General features: G+C 41.1%; 1 protein-coding gene across 2 annotated transcripts in view; it reads right to left on the minus strand.

The window, feature by feature from the left end:
• The window catches only part of EPB41L4B (erythrocyte membrane protein band 4.1 like 4B), a 183343-nt gene that overhangs the window by 81798 nt on the left and 84805 nt on the right, over window positions 1-16740 (minus strand). The window contains exons 9-16 of one of the 2 annotated variants that reach the window (XM_086609115.1): window positions 16026-16114; window positions 15721-15790; window positions 15422-15591; window positions 15205-15314; window positions 13094-13124; window positions 12552-12585; window positions 11443-11510; window positions 8521-8668 (exon numbers count right to left, since the gene is read on the minus strand). In XM_086609115.1, coding sequence (XP_086465241.1) covers window positions 8521-8668; window positions 11443-11510; window positions 12552-12585; window positions 13094-13124; window positions 15205-15314; window positions 15422-15591; window positions 15721-15790; window positions 16026-16114 — 720 coding nt within the window. Of the gene's footprint in view, window positions 1-8520; window positions 8669-11442; window positions 11511-12551; window positions 12586-13093; window positions 13125-15204; window positions 15315-15421; window positions 15592-15720; window positions 15791-16025; window positions 16115-16740 lie in introns of those variants that run through there. The other variant, XM_086609114.1, reaches the window with a different exon arrangement.

Genomic DNA, 16740 nt, shown 5'->3' on the forward strand with positions numbered 1-16740 from the left:
TGCTTTTCTTCATTTACAAATGGTTTTAATTAATGATAACGAGAGTTAATGATATTTAATCACCTGTCAAAAAAAATCCATTGTCCCAGATGTCCTTGCAGATGAAACAAACTCCGAAAAGCAGACACAAAATTTTCTAAGACAGATGAAATCCTCCCCCAAGTCAGCACTGCCTTCCCCTTCCAGTCGCAGGCAGGCAACGTACGCCTGTCCTTGGGAAATAAAGCTGCTCGGGGTGGCTAATCCAAGCGAGCTAACTCAGGTTAAAATAGGAGCAAAACCAAGCAAGGAACTTAGGCCTCCAAGACAGCCTGCAGCTGATCTGAAGTTGCTAACCACGCTAGAGCCTCTTCCACCACTTAAATCCACTAAATAAGTCAGGTCCTCCGAGCTAAGCACAGCCCTGCCTCTCCCTCCCTTCCTCCGTATCACACACCTGCCAAACCATGCGGACAGAGAAGCAGGCAACAGGCCTGAGGCTCAGCTAACCGAGGAGAACACGAGAAACCACGGGATGTGACAGAAGGAGTCGCTGGACACGATAGATGAAAGCGTCAGCAAGGGTTACAGAGCGTGCCCTGAAGGACTGCTGGATTTCACAGGTAGGTAAGGGAGAGCTACGTGAGAAGCGACCAAGGGATCATCAGGGAATTTTTGGTGAGAACAGCCTTGCAAGGGCAGCGCTGCCTGGTAAACCGTATCATTTATACCACATAAGGTCCAAACTACCTAGGTAGCCTTGGGAAATTTGAGTGTGGACTTAACAAAACAGGGAGCAACACAGGGAAAAAAGGGGTAACTGAGAGGAGACAAGTGAAGGGAATGGGGGAATCAGTGTCATAAGGAAGATCATGGGAAAATGGGGAGGATGGGGAAAAAAGGGTCCAGCCACAGGTAAGCAAGCTGCTGGTCAGTATGCTTGGCTGGTCAAGCTCCGATTACCGCAATCCAGGCCATCTTCTTGACTGTAGTCCTATTTTGTGTGGGGGTGTATGCACACAGGATTGAGCACACAGCACTCTGTGCTGCCCCATGTTTATGTGCTCCTGTTTGTGTCCATGGGTGCTGGTAAACGTACTGCTCTCCACCTCTTTGGCTCTGCATGGTTGGCTGAAAGTGTGTGTGCTATGTGTGTTTACATCTCCGGAATACACACTTGGCATCTCTACAGGATGGGCTCAGAAACCAGGAACCACAGCAGCCTCACATCTAGCAGATCAGGAAGGTGAAATGACTTTAGCCTTAAAGCCAATCCACTGGACTTGGCTTCCCTTAACAATATGCTCCCATCTTACAAAACCTCCTTTCCATCTCTGTCCCTAAAAAAGCTGAAATTCCTTGAAAAAAACATGTTTTAAAAGAAATTAATCAAACTGTGGAAGTTTCATGATTCCAAATTATTCAGATTCCGAATGTTGCTAATGCTCTGCAAAGAAACATGTGGTCTTCTGAATTTTCAGTAACTTTAAAGTCCAGCATGAACATACGTGACACCATTGCCACACAAATGACTTCAGTTTAGGTTACAGATTTTGCCCCTTTAACATGTTACCAGTAAAGCCACTGAACCGGGTACAGTAAGTAAAAACTCTTATCAAGGCAGGACAGAATTTTTCACTTAGCTGCTCAGAAGACAGTATTAACAGGTAAAAGTAATATAAAATCAGTAACTCAGCACAGCAAGGGCTTGAACTCGCAACCTGTCCTACCTCTGCAACACTTGGGCAACCCATCTGAGCTACAGCAAGAAACTGTTCATTTTATCTCAAAAGCAATTTTCAGACTTTCTTTTAAAGTCAGAAATTGCGAATGAGAGAGACACGTTAAATACAACAGTAGAATCTGAAAATGAATGATAACAGAGCCCTCCTGGGCTCAAAATTTTGATACAGAAGCAGCATCAAGTTTTACATTCAAGATCCTTGAAGCCTTGCTTCAAATCAGCCTTGCTTATTGATTCAGTGAGCTCCAGGTGCTGAAGACACAGACGCTGAAGTCTCAAAGCTCCTTTGCCTCTTTCATTTCTCTTCTCCCTTCCCACGGTCTCTAGCAGACTTCATTGCTTTTCCTTTCCAGGTTCCTCCCATTGCATGTTCCACTGTGAAACTCTGCTTCTCCTAAACCCACTACTTGAGCTTTTTGTTTCCCTGGCCCATTTTTTTTCTGAGCTCTTCCTTCCTTTCCATCTGACTCCTACGCTCCTACTTTTGATGAGAAAGAATCAGCTTGGGGACACGAAGATGCTGGCCCTGCTGCCTGCCAATGAGGCCTCACAATTCAGGGGCTCAGATCCTGGAGACGAAAAGGAACACGGCTACTTTGTCATCTGTTTAGCTGCTGAGTTCATTGCTATGTCATTACACAAGTTAGACAGCACTGAAGAAGTAGTAATGTTTTGTATTTCTATAAGGTTCTCAAAATTGTAGAAACTGGCAATGGCAGGTAAACCACTGCAATTATAATTCCAGCACAGATTTTTATGGTTTTTGTGTGTATGTGTGTGTCATCATCAATAATTAGCTTCTAATCTGAAGCTTAAATTGTATTAGATCAGTACTTCCTACTACTAATTAGGTGTGGCTACTTCTTTCATTTTCTTCAGGACAGAGAAATTAAAAGATGTTTTTCATTGTCTCATTTAAAAAAAATACTGGTTTTTCAACATACAACATTGCTAAGCCAGGAACTACAGATTTTCCAAACTGTTTCTATCTGAAACATCTGTTCTTGTTTAATTCAATACATCTTCATCTTTCATATGATGAGCTGCAGGCTTTGCTGTTTGATAGTTTAAAGCTGAAGGTCATACTACTGTAAGGACAGGGACAGGGAAAGGGAAGCACACTACAGACTTAGAAGACAAAGTATAAAAACCAATCAAATGTGGAAATGTAAGTGTGGTTTCCACTGGCTCCCCAATTAGTCTTAGCTCAACATCATTCTTGTTTTTAAATTGAAAGAGTCCTTAGTTCTCACAAGGTATGATGCCTAATGCAGTCATCATGAATGCTGCTTCTGCCAGAGAGAAAGTGAACTGGATTTCTTCTGAAAAGATACATGCAATAGATCATGCAAGATAAGACATCACCAAATGAAAAGGAGTAGTCCCACAGAGTCAAGAGAAAGTCGTTATTCCAGAAACACAAAACAAAGAAGATAAGATGGGGTCTAAGGTATCAGACTGGTGGAACTTCCCATCTCCACCTATCTTTCCTCTGTGTCAAGTCTGCCAAGATTCTGTCTGAAAAAAAATATCACCATCTTTAGGAAAGTTGTATGGGACATACTATATATACACATACTTTTCCTCCAGTTCAAAATTGAAGATTATTACATGCTGAAATTAAAAGCAATATGCAAGTTATTACAGACATGATGGCATTTTCCATAGCAGCCTACTAATACGCGCAGTGGACAGTGCACAGAGAGGCTTGATTTGTGAACTTTACAACTAAACTCAGATCACCACTTGTGAAACAAACTGTTTGAAAGTTGCTTTGCTTTAGTCATGAAACAGTCATTAGTAAGTAGCTGAGAGCGGCATTTAGTCTGCTGAAGCTTTATTACTGGAAGTGACTCATATCAAAGGAGGAAACTCCAGCTGAATCAAGTTTTTTATCTGTTTTTTCGTGATGCAGTGCCAAGAAGAGCAACAGCACATACACTCAGGATGGAAGCCTTTGGCCAGTCACTTCAAGGTACAGCAGTACCTGGAAAACAAGGGAAGCCAAACTAAGTCTTCATCATTATGACACAGCGCTTTGCAATGTACTCTTGCAAGGCAAAAGACAGAGAGGAAGGTGTGGTCTGTCCCTTTATATTATGTTTTTTCTTGTCTACCTCGACTAGTATTGTTTGTGTCCAAAAGCATCTTTCTACGTGTCTGGTGCCTGCTGAGAAAGGAGAACTGATTTTCCTGCAGTTCTTCAACACTAAAACTTGGGAGCACGCCTAACAGAACTGTGTTTTCCCAAGTGTTTGCAGTTCGACTGTAAAGTAGGAAGAAGTATTTATTCTGAAATGGTTTGAAATCTTGATCCTCACATTGTAGCATGAGTTTGGTTCAGGTGCAGAGGCTTGACCAGCAGAATGATAGTTCAAGCTGGCTCTCAACAAAGGTTCTGGGCTAGCACAGTCTTAACAAAAGGAGCCAGGGTCCCGGTGGATCAGTCCCTTTTCAAAGTACAACACACAGAGTCCGAGATCAATTTAAAAAAAAATAGTTCCTGTTTTATGTCCATTAATGCCACCCAGTCTGTGATAGCTCCGGCTCGAACAGTCTTTTTGGCTACTGTTAGCAATGGTGCAATGACAGCACTTCCCTACGTGTCTGCTTTCCTTGGTTCTCCTTCGCAGAGTAAGAGGAAAACCACTCCTCATTAACAGTCATTCCAGAGATCTGGTGTGGCAGGTTAGATGGATGTCCATCGAAACTTCTCTCCTTCAAGCTAGGAAGTAGTAGCCTGCCTGCTTGACACATAAACTGGAATAACGGATGGAAACACTGAACTGTCTTCCTCCTCCCCCTCAGAGGGCTCCACCTAGCCAATTTTGACACCTAAGAAGCAAGTGATACACTCAATTTCATTTTTTTTCCCTTAGACGTTCCCCAGCTTGCTCCTTGCCAGCAGCTGAAGTTCCATTTTCAAAATCACTTGCAAGCTCTAACACTCTTTCTCATGCAGGCTGAAGAGACATCTTCTGTAACACTCATCCAGAAGGAAGGAAAAATGACATTTTGCATCACAAGGCCATAATATATGCTTTGTTCCCATTCCCAATGTGAGAAAGCAAGCCTCCTCTTGGTCAATTTGCACATGGGTTCACTGGTAAAAGCGTCTGGAAGGACTTGTTGATTCTTTTCCTGAACTGTGCAACCCCCCCGACTGCCAGCTTTGGAAAAGCATTACAAAACCTGATTCTTTTGTTCACTTTGCCTGTGACTCACATCAGCTGGAGAAAAATAGCTGAAAATGAAAGTTTAAAGAAAAAGCCCACACTTAAAACAATTTACCGAAAGTGCCAGCACTTTCAGTATTGTATTTCAGTATTCAGTGTCAGTCATCGGTTTGCGTGCCGGGGCCTGGCTGGGGCTGAAGAGCAGTACGTTTCAGCCCAAGTTACAGATGTGGTATCACCAGCTTTTCGATTGCCCCACCGGTTCCTGGGGGAGAGGACACAGGATTACAGAGCTGTCACAAGGCATAAGTAACCCCCCTGCAAAGCAGAATGCAGAGTGAAGAGCCAGGCCTGAGCTCTGCTGGGGCAGAACTGGTTTCCAGCTTTATTAAACGCAGGAGGAAGGTATGCAGAGAGATGATCAGAAGACACTCTCAGCCAAGATGTGTCAACCAATTCTGCAGCGTGTGGAAGAACGCAGCTGATGACATGCTGGACTTGAGAGCAGTTTGATTTCTCGTACACCTAGCATCATACCCACACACACCGGCCCCGGCCCCCTCACGCTGACGTGAGGGCGGTGTCTATCGCCTGCCAACAGATTACAGAGGAGTTTCTAAGTGTACGCTGGACTTGTAAAAAGAAGGTTTTAGACTTGCACAATTAGCAGACTTCAGAACAGGGTGGGGAAAGTTTGCACACACAGTTCAACAGGTACCCCTGAGAAAGCGCTTCATTTCCATTCAGAAGGTGGTACCTCCTTCAGGCAGTTGGCAAGGCTCTTTTTTAAACTTCTCTGTATATTTAGAGGACGTTCAAAACGTGCTGATTTCTCTGTACCTAGAATGACTGTGTAACATGCTCTTTAGTAAAAACTGTGTGGCACTTCCTCATGAGGAACTCCTAGTTAAAATACTTCAACACAATGTATAAGCACTCACTTACCAGGGCTACCAAGTCCCTGTATTGAGTCTGTCCATCTGTAAAATACCAGCGGCTTCCTGCAGCAGTGTGAATCTAGGATGTAGTATTGATTTATACTGCCGGAGCTTTCCCAAGACTTTATTTTAAAACAAAAGGTGCTACTACATTTAAGAGCCGAGTTAACCAAACATTTTCCACCTTTCTCCTTTCTCCCCTCTCCCCACATAATTTCATTTTCACTTGCAGTGTTTCGTGTTGTTTCAAACAAGAAATTGTGTTCCTAGCATCACAAGGCCTGTATTAGTCACTTGTTAAAACAATATTTTGTAAGAAACGAGTGGGATAATTTTAGAAAAAGAAACAATGTGCTTTAAAATTTAAAGCAACTTACTCGTACCACCTAGTTCAGTGCAAGGGCACCCGATTCCATCTTTGTTCAGGGGACGTAAGCTCCACAGGTCAGTCAGAGCAAGGCTGGGGTCAGAAAGGAAACAGGTAGAAACACTCCCTCTTTCCCAACCACATCCCAGCCCATTTGCTACAAGAAGCCAACTAAGACTAGAGCAAGGAAGGACAGAGAAATAGATCTCTTCTTACCTATCTGATCGCTCGGTGGCTTTGCTGGTACCGATTTCTGCGGACAGCAGGGAGGATGTGAGATGAAAAAGCGAGAGGGGAGCACGTGAGCTGCTTTGCCAGAGAAGCAGAATGACAAGTGCTTCCCTCGAGGTGACACACAAACTGCAGAACACATGGGTCCCACGGGTTGTTCTTCACCCGCATGCAGACCACCTGCACGAGGCATTTTACAACTTAAGGACCGCTTAGCCCTTGTGCTGTCTTTTCTTGAGATCTGTCAAGGAGATCCCTCCCCCAGCACACCTTCAGCAACAAACCAAACCACACGTAACACCACACGATGAGGAGGAACACTGGCAACAAACCACACAGAAGCCAATGAAGTTAACTGACAAGAGCAATACTGTATTATGAATGCAGGTGTGTGAATCATGAAGCAACAATGCTCCACTTTAACATGAGTATTGAAAAAAAAAAAAAAAATCCTCCAAAGAACATTCAGAGCAGCAGCTAAACTAGGCTCTTGTTTCAATGGCTCCAATAAAGTTTCTCTTTCTTCTTTTCCCAAACAAAATGCTGCTGAAACGGAGAAAGACTAGTCTGGGGAAACTGAAGTCAGCCTCTGCAATTACCCACCTTAGGCTTACTCTGGTATTTTCACATCTCAGTGCACAATGGCTTTATTGTTTCCCCCCCTCTACAGACTGCACTGAAAACGCTGATCCAGCACAGCATTATGATTCCAGGGCAAAATGGGTACAAGTATAAGGTGTATCACATCCATCCACCCTCCCTCAAAATCTTTCAAAAACAAATGATGCACATCATAACCAGAATAACAAGACTGAAAATTTTTATTTGTACTTAGCACATACAGGAAAGATCAAAACAAATATTAAAAGATAGCATTTGTAAACAAATATATTTCACAAAAAGTTATACATTATCAAATTTGCTCTGAAAAAAATTCACGGTTATAGCTGTTTATAAATGTGTATTTATCAAAATCAAGTTAAAAACTACTTCATTTTTAAAATATCCCAAATGAAGATTCATCCAGTCCAACAACTTCGGAGAGACCACAGGTATAAGGCCTAACTAAAACAAATGTGTGAGTGAAGATGGCACTATGATTTCCAGTTTTTAAAAAAATAAATCAGCAAGTGATCAAAATATCAGGCAAGCCCATTTAAAGACCTAGGTTTGTAAAATATACATTCAACTTTGCAAATGTCTAACTTAAAAAAATAGAGCTATTTCACTGGATTGTCCTCATCTTGTAGTGTACCAATCACGAGCTGTGTTTTTTGAATCCACTCAGAGAAAAGACATCTATCAGTAGGTAGTTTATGCGATTGTATAGTTCACTTCCATAATCACATTGAAAATAAGAAGACAGCAGCACCCTTTTAGCAAGGATTCATTTTCAACATTCTTGCCTTTATAGCAGCAGGTACGGTTTTAGGGGATGCTATCAATATAATCAGTACATCAAAAAAAAGGAATACTCATACTCCGTGAAGTTTATTATAGTGTTCTTTCCCTATACTTGTTTTCAAAGTTGGGCAAGCACCTCTATTTTTGCTGCAGAACACAAAAATTAAAAACAAATGACATCCAAACCTATGACTAACTCGGTAGGCTCCCTTTGTTGGTAGTCCACAAGCCATTTCGATTGCCAATGTGAATTCTGTTTTTTCCTCCCTCCATTCTCCTATTTGAACGTCAACTAAAAACCAAAGTTTCTCAAACTTCAGCTATTAATTTGACTTAAAAGAAACAAGGTAATAAAAATAACTAAGGCACAAACGGCTGATCTTCAAGAGCAGGTAGACGGGGCACAGACTCGAAAGTATGGTAGAATGTAAATCCCCAGAAATATTTCTGGTCTTGGGGCACTGAAAATTCTTACCAGCTTTCATGAAAGGTTTTCAAGATTCTTTTACAACGACACAGAAAACACTTTTCCCAAGAATGTCCATGAACACTAAACAAGGATGGATGTACATACAAAGACACACACTTTATGCACAATACACTCTGAACGTACTGCAGACAGACAAGGACCATGGAACACAACGATCGTCTAAGATGGCAGGTGAAATGAAGATGACTTTTTCAGAGAGTCGTCATGAGTTTATCTTGGTACACCATACTTTGGATTCCTCCTAAATTCTTCCGGTTCTGTTCCTGGATATATCGTAAATTGCTGTCCTCTCCACTTGGGGGGGGGTTCCAGTATGGCCTGTCATCATGATAGGGTGGCCTGCACCATTTGCACAGTTATTGGTTAGTGAGAGATGGAAGTAGACTTAAGAGTGCTACACAGAAACATGAGTTCATCCAGCAAGTGCTACGCGTGCATAGGGTGTGACGGGCAGCTCTCAGCAGGGGCAGGAAACGGTGACAGACCCACGCGTCTGACGCAGAAGCCACTGAAGCAACTGGGAATCTTTTAGCTGATTTCAAAAGGCTTTGAATCAGGGCTCGGGCATTAAAAACCCCCTTTGTTTTCAAGTGTTATAGACCAGTGTTGTGCATCAATGTTCCTGAATCCCAGTGGGATGGTGGGGAGGGAGGAGGAGGCTATAGGAAAACTAAATGCATACAACAAACAAGTAAAATAAAGCATATCACGCAAAATGTTGAGCTCATGAAAATAGATCCCTGAGGCCTGAAAAATTAAGAAAGGCAATCCCATTAAAAATGAAAATTGCTCTTCTGTAAACATTGTGGTTCACCACTGGTTCAGTTAATTACACTGAAGCAGCCTGTAAGTTACATAGTCGCATTTAGTAACACCTAGAGTCTACAGCTAGTACAGATAATTCTCTGTAACCATGTAGTGAAACTTGCAAAAGTACCAAGAGGAAAAATATTTTTTTCCTTATTTGCTCATTGCTGCTTAGAGATATTAACCAAAATCACTCCTACAGTGAGTGTCTCCTGAATCACTGGGGCAAGAGCGGGGGAAATAAGTAAAGAAATAAAAATTTCGAACAGTATTTAAGATTCCCTTATTACTAAACCGAAGTTGCACTTCTTATTTTGGTATTTTTTTTATGTTAGCAGAAATACTGGCAGATTTAGATTTTACCTTTTTTTTGAGATATTCTAAAGTTGCACAATGACAACTGTTAATTGGAATGGTCTTTCTCAGAAGACTGAACATTAAGTTAACTGCAAACAAATAATTTCACCGCAACCATTTTACTAAGACGACTGAGACACAATTCCACATATTATTTCACAAATTATTAAAAAAACCCCATATATATATAACATGTGTTGCACAGGCAGCTTCATTTCAGCCCTTGGCCCATTCTAGACTTGCATGCCCAGCAGAAATTATGTCATGCATCGGTGGTTTGATTTCAAGTTCGCAGTCAGGTGAATTAAGCTTTCTCAAATCAAGCTATCCAAGGCGCTAACCATCCAACTCTTCGACTTTGACTCCAATTTTGAATAACCTGAAGTTTCCACTTTAACCACACATTTAAATGGCCCGACCTGACTGGGACTAAAGTTCTGAGCACCTTTTCTACTGAGCTTGCACAACTGAGCTTTTAAGTATGTTTTTTAGACTTACAAGCCTAGCTATAAAAAAGCCTTTGTTCGTATTTCACTGACCTTAATCTTTGCCCAGGCAGCAGAGTGGTTGAAGGGAAAGGTTGTCTACACCAATTACAATACACTATTGTGCTTATTTCAATATCACTCTGCTTCAGGGTGAACTATTGGGCTTTAAAATGTTACAGGCTAGTATCGTAAGTGAAGAAATTTTAAGAAAAATTTCAGCAAAACCTCAAATGATTTATAAAATCAGTAACTTCTCTCAGCAATCACTCTTTTGTAATGTAAAATTGTACGTTTTAAATCACACATGAAGAAATGGACAAATAAACCCTAAACCCAGGAAGAATCTTGAACATGAACTACACGCAAAGTTAATCACCCAATTTAAAGTCTTCTGTTTCTAGTATAAATTTAGTATCTGCTTTAACTGCTGTATGCTAGGACTTTTGAGATGATAATGAGTGTATCTGCTTCTCTGCCTAGTATTTCTAACAACATATTTGCCTTTTTCCTGCATTCTCAGACTCAAACTCGGACCAAATTGTCTTTTGATCCATTTTAAGTTCAGCCTCATCTCCAGAGCCTGCCTACACTAAGAACAAAGCGTACCTATCCTGATGTAAGAATATAGAGATAAAACTGTAAGATGAATAGGAATGAATATTAGGGTATTGGTATTTTTCAGTCAAGACAGTAATTATTTGTCTAAAAAACTGAGTAACCTAAAAAGGTTACTTTATTAGGATAAAATAGTAGCTGATTTTTATCATGTGTACATGTGCAGACACATATCCATCAGCAGGTGCATGCCTCCACTGTGCGTTCCACCAAGCTGGTTCTAAACTGGCCTGAATTTCTTCCAAAATTCCTTTTCAACTCAATTTCTCTCATTACTAGTTACAAAATAAAAAAGTATGTGAGAAGATAGCACAACAGCACATATAGGAATATTTCTGTGAAACAGTGTTCAAAGTCAATGTTATGATTTCACTAATTATCTGTGAAGTTCCTGATACACCATTCTGCGTACATGTTATTTTTCCAGATTTCTGCAAAGATTAAAAAAGTGCTGCAATGCAAGAATCTGTTCACTCAAAACCTAACTTTATCCTAAAATGAGTTTCTTCTTGTCTTAGGAGACTAAATACTGATCAAATTGCAGTTAGTTTTATTGAAGTTACCGCGCATCTTCCCATCCAACATACTCCCTTGAGAAATACGCTAACGTTGTATTTCAAATTCTGAATTAAAAATCAACCTGAGAAAAATTTTCATCAACGAGATTAGGACATTCCAAAGTAAAATGTAAACTGAAGTTAATTAATACTGCCTCAACACCACATATTTGTAATTTGTGTTTGCTTTTCATATGCAGAAAATCACCCAATATATCCACCAAAGCTTCATGCCAACAGATTAAGATAAAGAGGCAATCATCTTTTTCACAAAAGGAAGATTGCTTACCTTATATTGACAGGTGTATGTGGATGCCAGTGTGGCTGAGCAGGATGTATATTAGGATGATACTGTGGCTGCAAGTGAAAACATTGAACAGGGTTAATGAAATCACATAAAAACCCCCTATTAACTTTAACTTTTTATTTTCCTGGGGCCATGAGGAACATGCTCGCTCTGAGCCCTAGAAACCCCAGTTTCAGACCTTCTCCCATGTCATTTAGCATATACATGAGACCTCTTGGCGATGAGCTTGCTCCTTAGGACACGCTCATGGGAAAACGCAAAGAAAATTGCTCCTGTTTGAGACACAACCTGGCACATGTAGCACTGCTCATAGAAAGCACATCAAAAGAATGTCAGCTTTAATCAAAGGTGGAGAGTGAGAAAGGTTACTATTATAATAGCAGCCTTCAGGAGGTCACTTGTCTGGCGACAGCATTTCTCACTCATATCCATGAGATCTTGAGGAGAAACAGTGAAACAAAATCACTAGTGGGGCTTTAATACAAACAAGTGTTAAGACTTAAGTTCTCATGCATACACTAGTGTGGATGAAAGCCCAGCTTGCTTTCTCAGTAGCACTGACTGCTAGTATCACAGATGAAAACCGCATACGGTTTTTCCACGAAGAGTAGAAACGAGCTTGTTTAAAAAAATAACAAATAAACAAACATTTGACCAGCAGTGAAGTGCTTAAGTGTTGTGATGGGGAAGATAATCGCAACTTTGAACTTGTTATCGAGGATCATCCAATGTGAGAGGCTACTCTAGACAAAAGCATTGCTCACAGAGCAGTCTCCTGAGGTCCAGTATATTCACAGTCTCAAAGATTTTAACCTGTGACTTCACAGAAAGGGAAGAGATGGGAAAGAGGGTGGCAAATTTTAGTGTATTCAGCTTGCAGAGTATCCAAGAACATAGGGGAAGAAAGAGAGAAGAGTCCCTCCACCTTCCCCTTAACTCCCAAAGTGGTGCTGTTTATTTCTGAACCACCTCAGAGAATCTCACCTCAGAGAAAGGGGAGCAAACCAACTGTACTAACTATAGAGAGCAAAAATACTTATTACTGAATAAGAAAATGACAATACTGTCCTCAACAATGGTTATGCTCTTACCTGGTAGTTATGGACTTCAGGAGTATTTTTAGCACTAAGGGGAAAAAAAAAAAATCTTTTATGTAATCAATACATCTATGTCACAATCTCCTATAGTTCCAAGCTCTACTCTTCAGAGAAGTATTACAGTGAAGAAAAATTCATATTCTTAAGGACAGTAATATTTTATTCAAGATATACATCACGGCAATTAGTGTGCAAGAGAAGTGCAAATTTTTTTCTTCATTTTACATTTACGAAACAGGAACGAATAATGCTACATAAGCTAGCATAATAGCAACAAGCAGAAAAACACACTTTACTTTGGTCTGATCAGTCTCCAACATAAAAAGAAAAAAAAAATTTTAAAAAATTGGAGTACTTAAAAGTCTCACAGGTAGGCCCCATGAAGAAGCTGGTGCTGCGTAACAAGAGATCCCAAAGCAATTCATCCCACAGCAGAGAATGTGTTTCGACAAATCCTAATGCAGAAATTGTCCTTAGAATCCTATTTGCCTGACAAGAGCAATTGAGAGGTAGAGAGAACTTGGGCAGTCACTTACCACAGTTGTGCTGCTTTCACAGGATTGTTTGCTTAAAAAGAAAGAAACAAACAAAAAACCCTTAAGACAGGTGAAAAAAACCTTAAGGTGGGAAACATCAGTCATTCTGCAGCTATTGTGACTGGGATGTTACACTACAGCTTAAGCGAATCCTCACACAGACACATTTGCACAGATGCATCAGAACTGCAAGTGCAGCCCTGTGCTTTCTAGCATTCCTGTGTGAGCACATCAAGTACGAGGCAGACACAAACACCCCTCTGTTTCCGCAGGAGTCAAAGCCCATCAAAGATGACAAGAGTATTCTTCCAAAACATCACAACAGAAGGACTTTTGACAAAGTGAGTTCTGCACAACCAGAGCACTACTTTTCTCACCTTGCTGTAGCTACCATGCCAATACCATTGAGTCCCTTGGAAGTCAGAAGCTACCTCCCTCACAGCAATTTTTCATCTTACAGAAACCAGAGTATTCCTGAAGTTGGTAACAGTCTGTGTCTTATTACAGTTAATGACAGTAGCCAAAAAAAAGCCCAACAGTTGGGAATACGGGAAGGCACTGAGCAATTTTAAGCAACAAAATCTGGGCTTGTGCTTTGGACAGGCTGCATTGCATGGTGAAGAAGGCAGCTGAATAACCAGGATGTATAATTTTTTTTTTTCTTCACAAACAGCATGTTTTTCAATAGAATTGAAAAACTGCTGAGTGATACAGCTGAAAAATCCGAGTCTGCTGAATACAGGAAGCGGATGACAAGCTTAATGAGACACTGTAGAAGTCTCTAAAAGACTGAGCTAGGACAAAATCCAATACTTGTGGGCTGCAACTAGGTACAGGTCTTAATGGCCAAGAGATGTGTGAAAGACAATAATCTACAGGGAGTTTCTGCATTAACTTAACAAACATGCTGTTGAGCTCTCTGTAGGGAGATCATCTGTGAATGACAGCAGTTCTGCCTGGCTGCTATGCACATAGAACTAAACTGAGCATAAGCCACACTTTTTCTCTTCTCCCCTGATCTCACAGACATAAGTATGGAAGCGTTGAGACACAAGGTATAACCTGCAGGGCTGATAGGTTCTGTTATTGTAAAAATAAAATTAAAATAATCTATTCTTCCACTTATGAAATCATCTCCACTTACATTACAATTGACTCTCATGTATCACATTAACTATCTCAGAAATTTAATAAATTTGCATTTCTGTAAAAAACTGACATGCACTAAGGAAGGTGGGGGTGAGGGTGGCGTTACAGCCTTTAGGAAGCATGCATGCTTGCTACCCTTTTCCACTCATTGCGTATGAGATATAAGAGTGCCCCATAATACCACAAGGACTTTTCATGGAACTTAGGATGTCTTTGCATTCCTTTGCATTCCTAGAATAAGAACCTAAGGGATCAACAGCTCACCCTGCTCCATACATAAACTACACCTCCAGCCTCAAGCAATACAGAATTTAGAGGAGGCTGTCTTGCTGTGCTCCTTCCTAGGTTTTTCTACAAGGAATAAAAATCTTAGTTTAAGTTTTGAAGGACAAATGATAAAACCACAAGGGAAATCAGATCCTTGCCATTCCATTCAAATTCAGCACGTTTCAACTCCCAGAGAAAGCTAGGTAAGGTCAGAATCCAGATAGGTAACATGCCATTACAGTCAGCAAAGCAGCAACAACTGCATAATGAGACTGCTCAATAAAACCGTATGGCTAGACAAGTGAGTCAGTGAGGCTTTTGGACACTGCTTCACTCTATGTGACAACTACACTTTTTCAAAGAAAATGTTACATGCTTTTCTTCATTGAGTTTGATGCAACTTTTCTTCCCTCCTCAATGGAGCAACAAAAGAAACCATAGCTAGCTCCTTTTCCATAGATGAGGGATAGAAGAATTAAGCACAGAGAGAGATTAAAAATGGTAGATACAAGCTACAGACTCTAACTTTGGAGGAAAAAAGCATGTACAGTCTGATTTTTTAGGTGGTCTGATGTGTTTGTTTGTTTTTTTTTTTTTATACTGTGGTACAGATTTTATGGTTGTGATATGACATTTATATGAGTTAACAGGACACCTGCGTGACCGGTTCAGTGAACACATGTACAAACACTTACCCTTAAATGTCGAATGCCTTCGAGAAGGATATCGCTTGCTGGGTCTCCTTTCAAATGTACTAGTTCTGCGTAACCTTGTCCCATGTGTCGCTTGATACTCTGTCCGCCCACTTAAAATACAGAAAAAAAATAAAGTCAGCTACTACTGCCTTTTGCTGGATGCTGCACCTCCTCCTCTGCATGAACACAAATACATTGCTGTTACTTCACTAAATACCTGAATCTGAAGCGTGATCCCAGTCTTATGAAGTCGGACCGACTAGATTTACTATTTGCTGGGGCCCGCAGTCTGAAGAAAGCATGGTGCTCCACTGCACACTTCCACAAATGTTTGCACGTTTTGGCACTGTCTAACCGGAAGACAAACGTGTGCTCTTGCTCTCTGCCCTAAATGCAGAAACAAAAGCTTTGGCAGTTGGCATGCACGGTATTAGTTACTGTCCTCAGTAGGAGAAATACAGCCTGAGCACACACCACACTTTGTCGAATCAGGCCTAAGTAAGGGAAGAAAGTTACCTGTTCATCATCTTCTACAACCACAAGCGTTAGTTTGCTCTTTTTAAAGTCCATTTTTGTGATTTTAGGCCTAAACGCAAGAAGCAAAAAGAAAATTAATGGGAAAATAATATTTCGTAATCTTTGTGACTATTTTTCAACAAATATTTCATATTTCAGAGTGGTACTTCTAATCAGGCCAATTTACCTTCAGATTTAACCTGTGGATTCAATCCACATTACAAAATATAGTCAAGACTCCACTATGTAAAGGAGAAAGATGTCAGCATTTTAACAGAAAGGAATATAACAAAAATCCAGCTTACCAAAAGAATAAGCCTATTTTGTTGGCTCCTTCAAAGATCAATATGCCTGTTGGTGTCAGTCCAAGAGCATATTCACAGCCATCTCTTCCCTGCAAGCAAGCACAGAATCAGTAACTGATATGCCATTAGGAGTGTAAATCTTAATACAATAGCATGTCAAAATCCATAGGTTTTAAACTAAACAATAAAGTTTGCATATTTTTTTAACATAACAGAGCAGAAGAACATGCATCTGTACTGGGTGCAAACTGGCAGGTTTTGGCAACAGGGTGCTGCGGGGTATCCTGCATGGGCGGAGGCCACGTGCTGTCCCAGATGGCTCTGATGGCCACGGAAACAGCCCTGCACCAACACTGCAGCCAGGAGAAACCACACCTCGTCTCATGTGTTTCAGAGCAAGCAGTAGCTGCCAGGGAAAGAAGACACAAAAGGAAAAATTGGAGGGAGATGGGGAAAGGCATGTGGAAAGGGACACTGGGGTGGACATGGCTGGAGACACATTCTTGGGAGAAGACTCTCCCTGCAGGAGGTAGTCCTTCCGAGGGACCATGACCCAGGGGCAACCCACACTGCAACAGGGACACCTCTGAGGGACTGATCCACACCAGGGCAGGGGCAACCCTGAGGGGCCATGGCCTATAGGTGCCTCACACTGGGGCAGGGACAGCCCCGAGGGACTGCAGCCCACAGAGAAACCCTGCCCAGACAGGGACAG

The sequence above is a fragment of the Tauraco erythrolophus genome, chromosome 3, assembly GCF_009769465.1.
Source record: "Tauraco erythrolophus isolate bTauEry1 chromosome 3, bTauEry1.pri, whole genome shotgun sequence".
NCBI lineage: Eukaryota > Metazoa > Chordata > Aves > Musophagiformes > Musophagidae > Tauraco > Tauraco erythrolophus.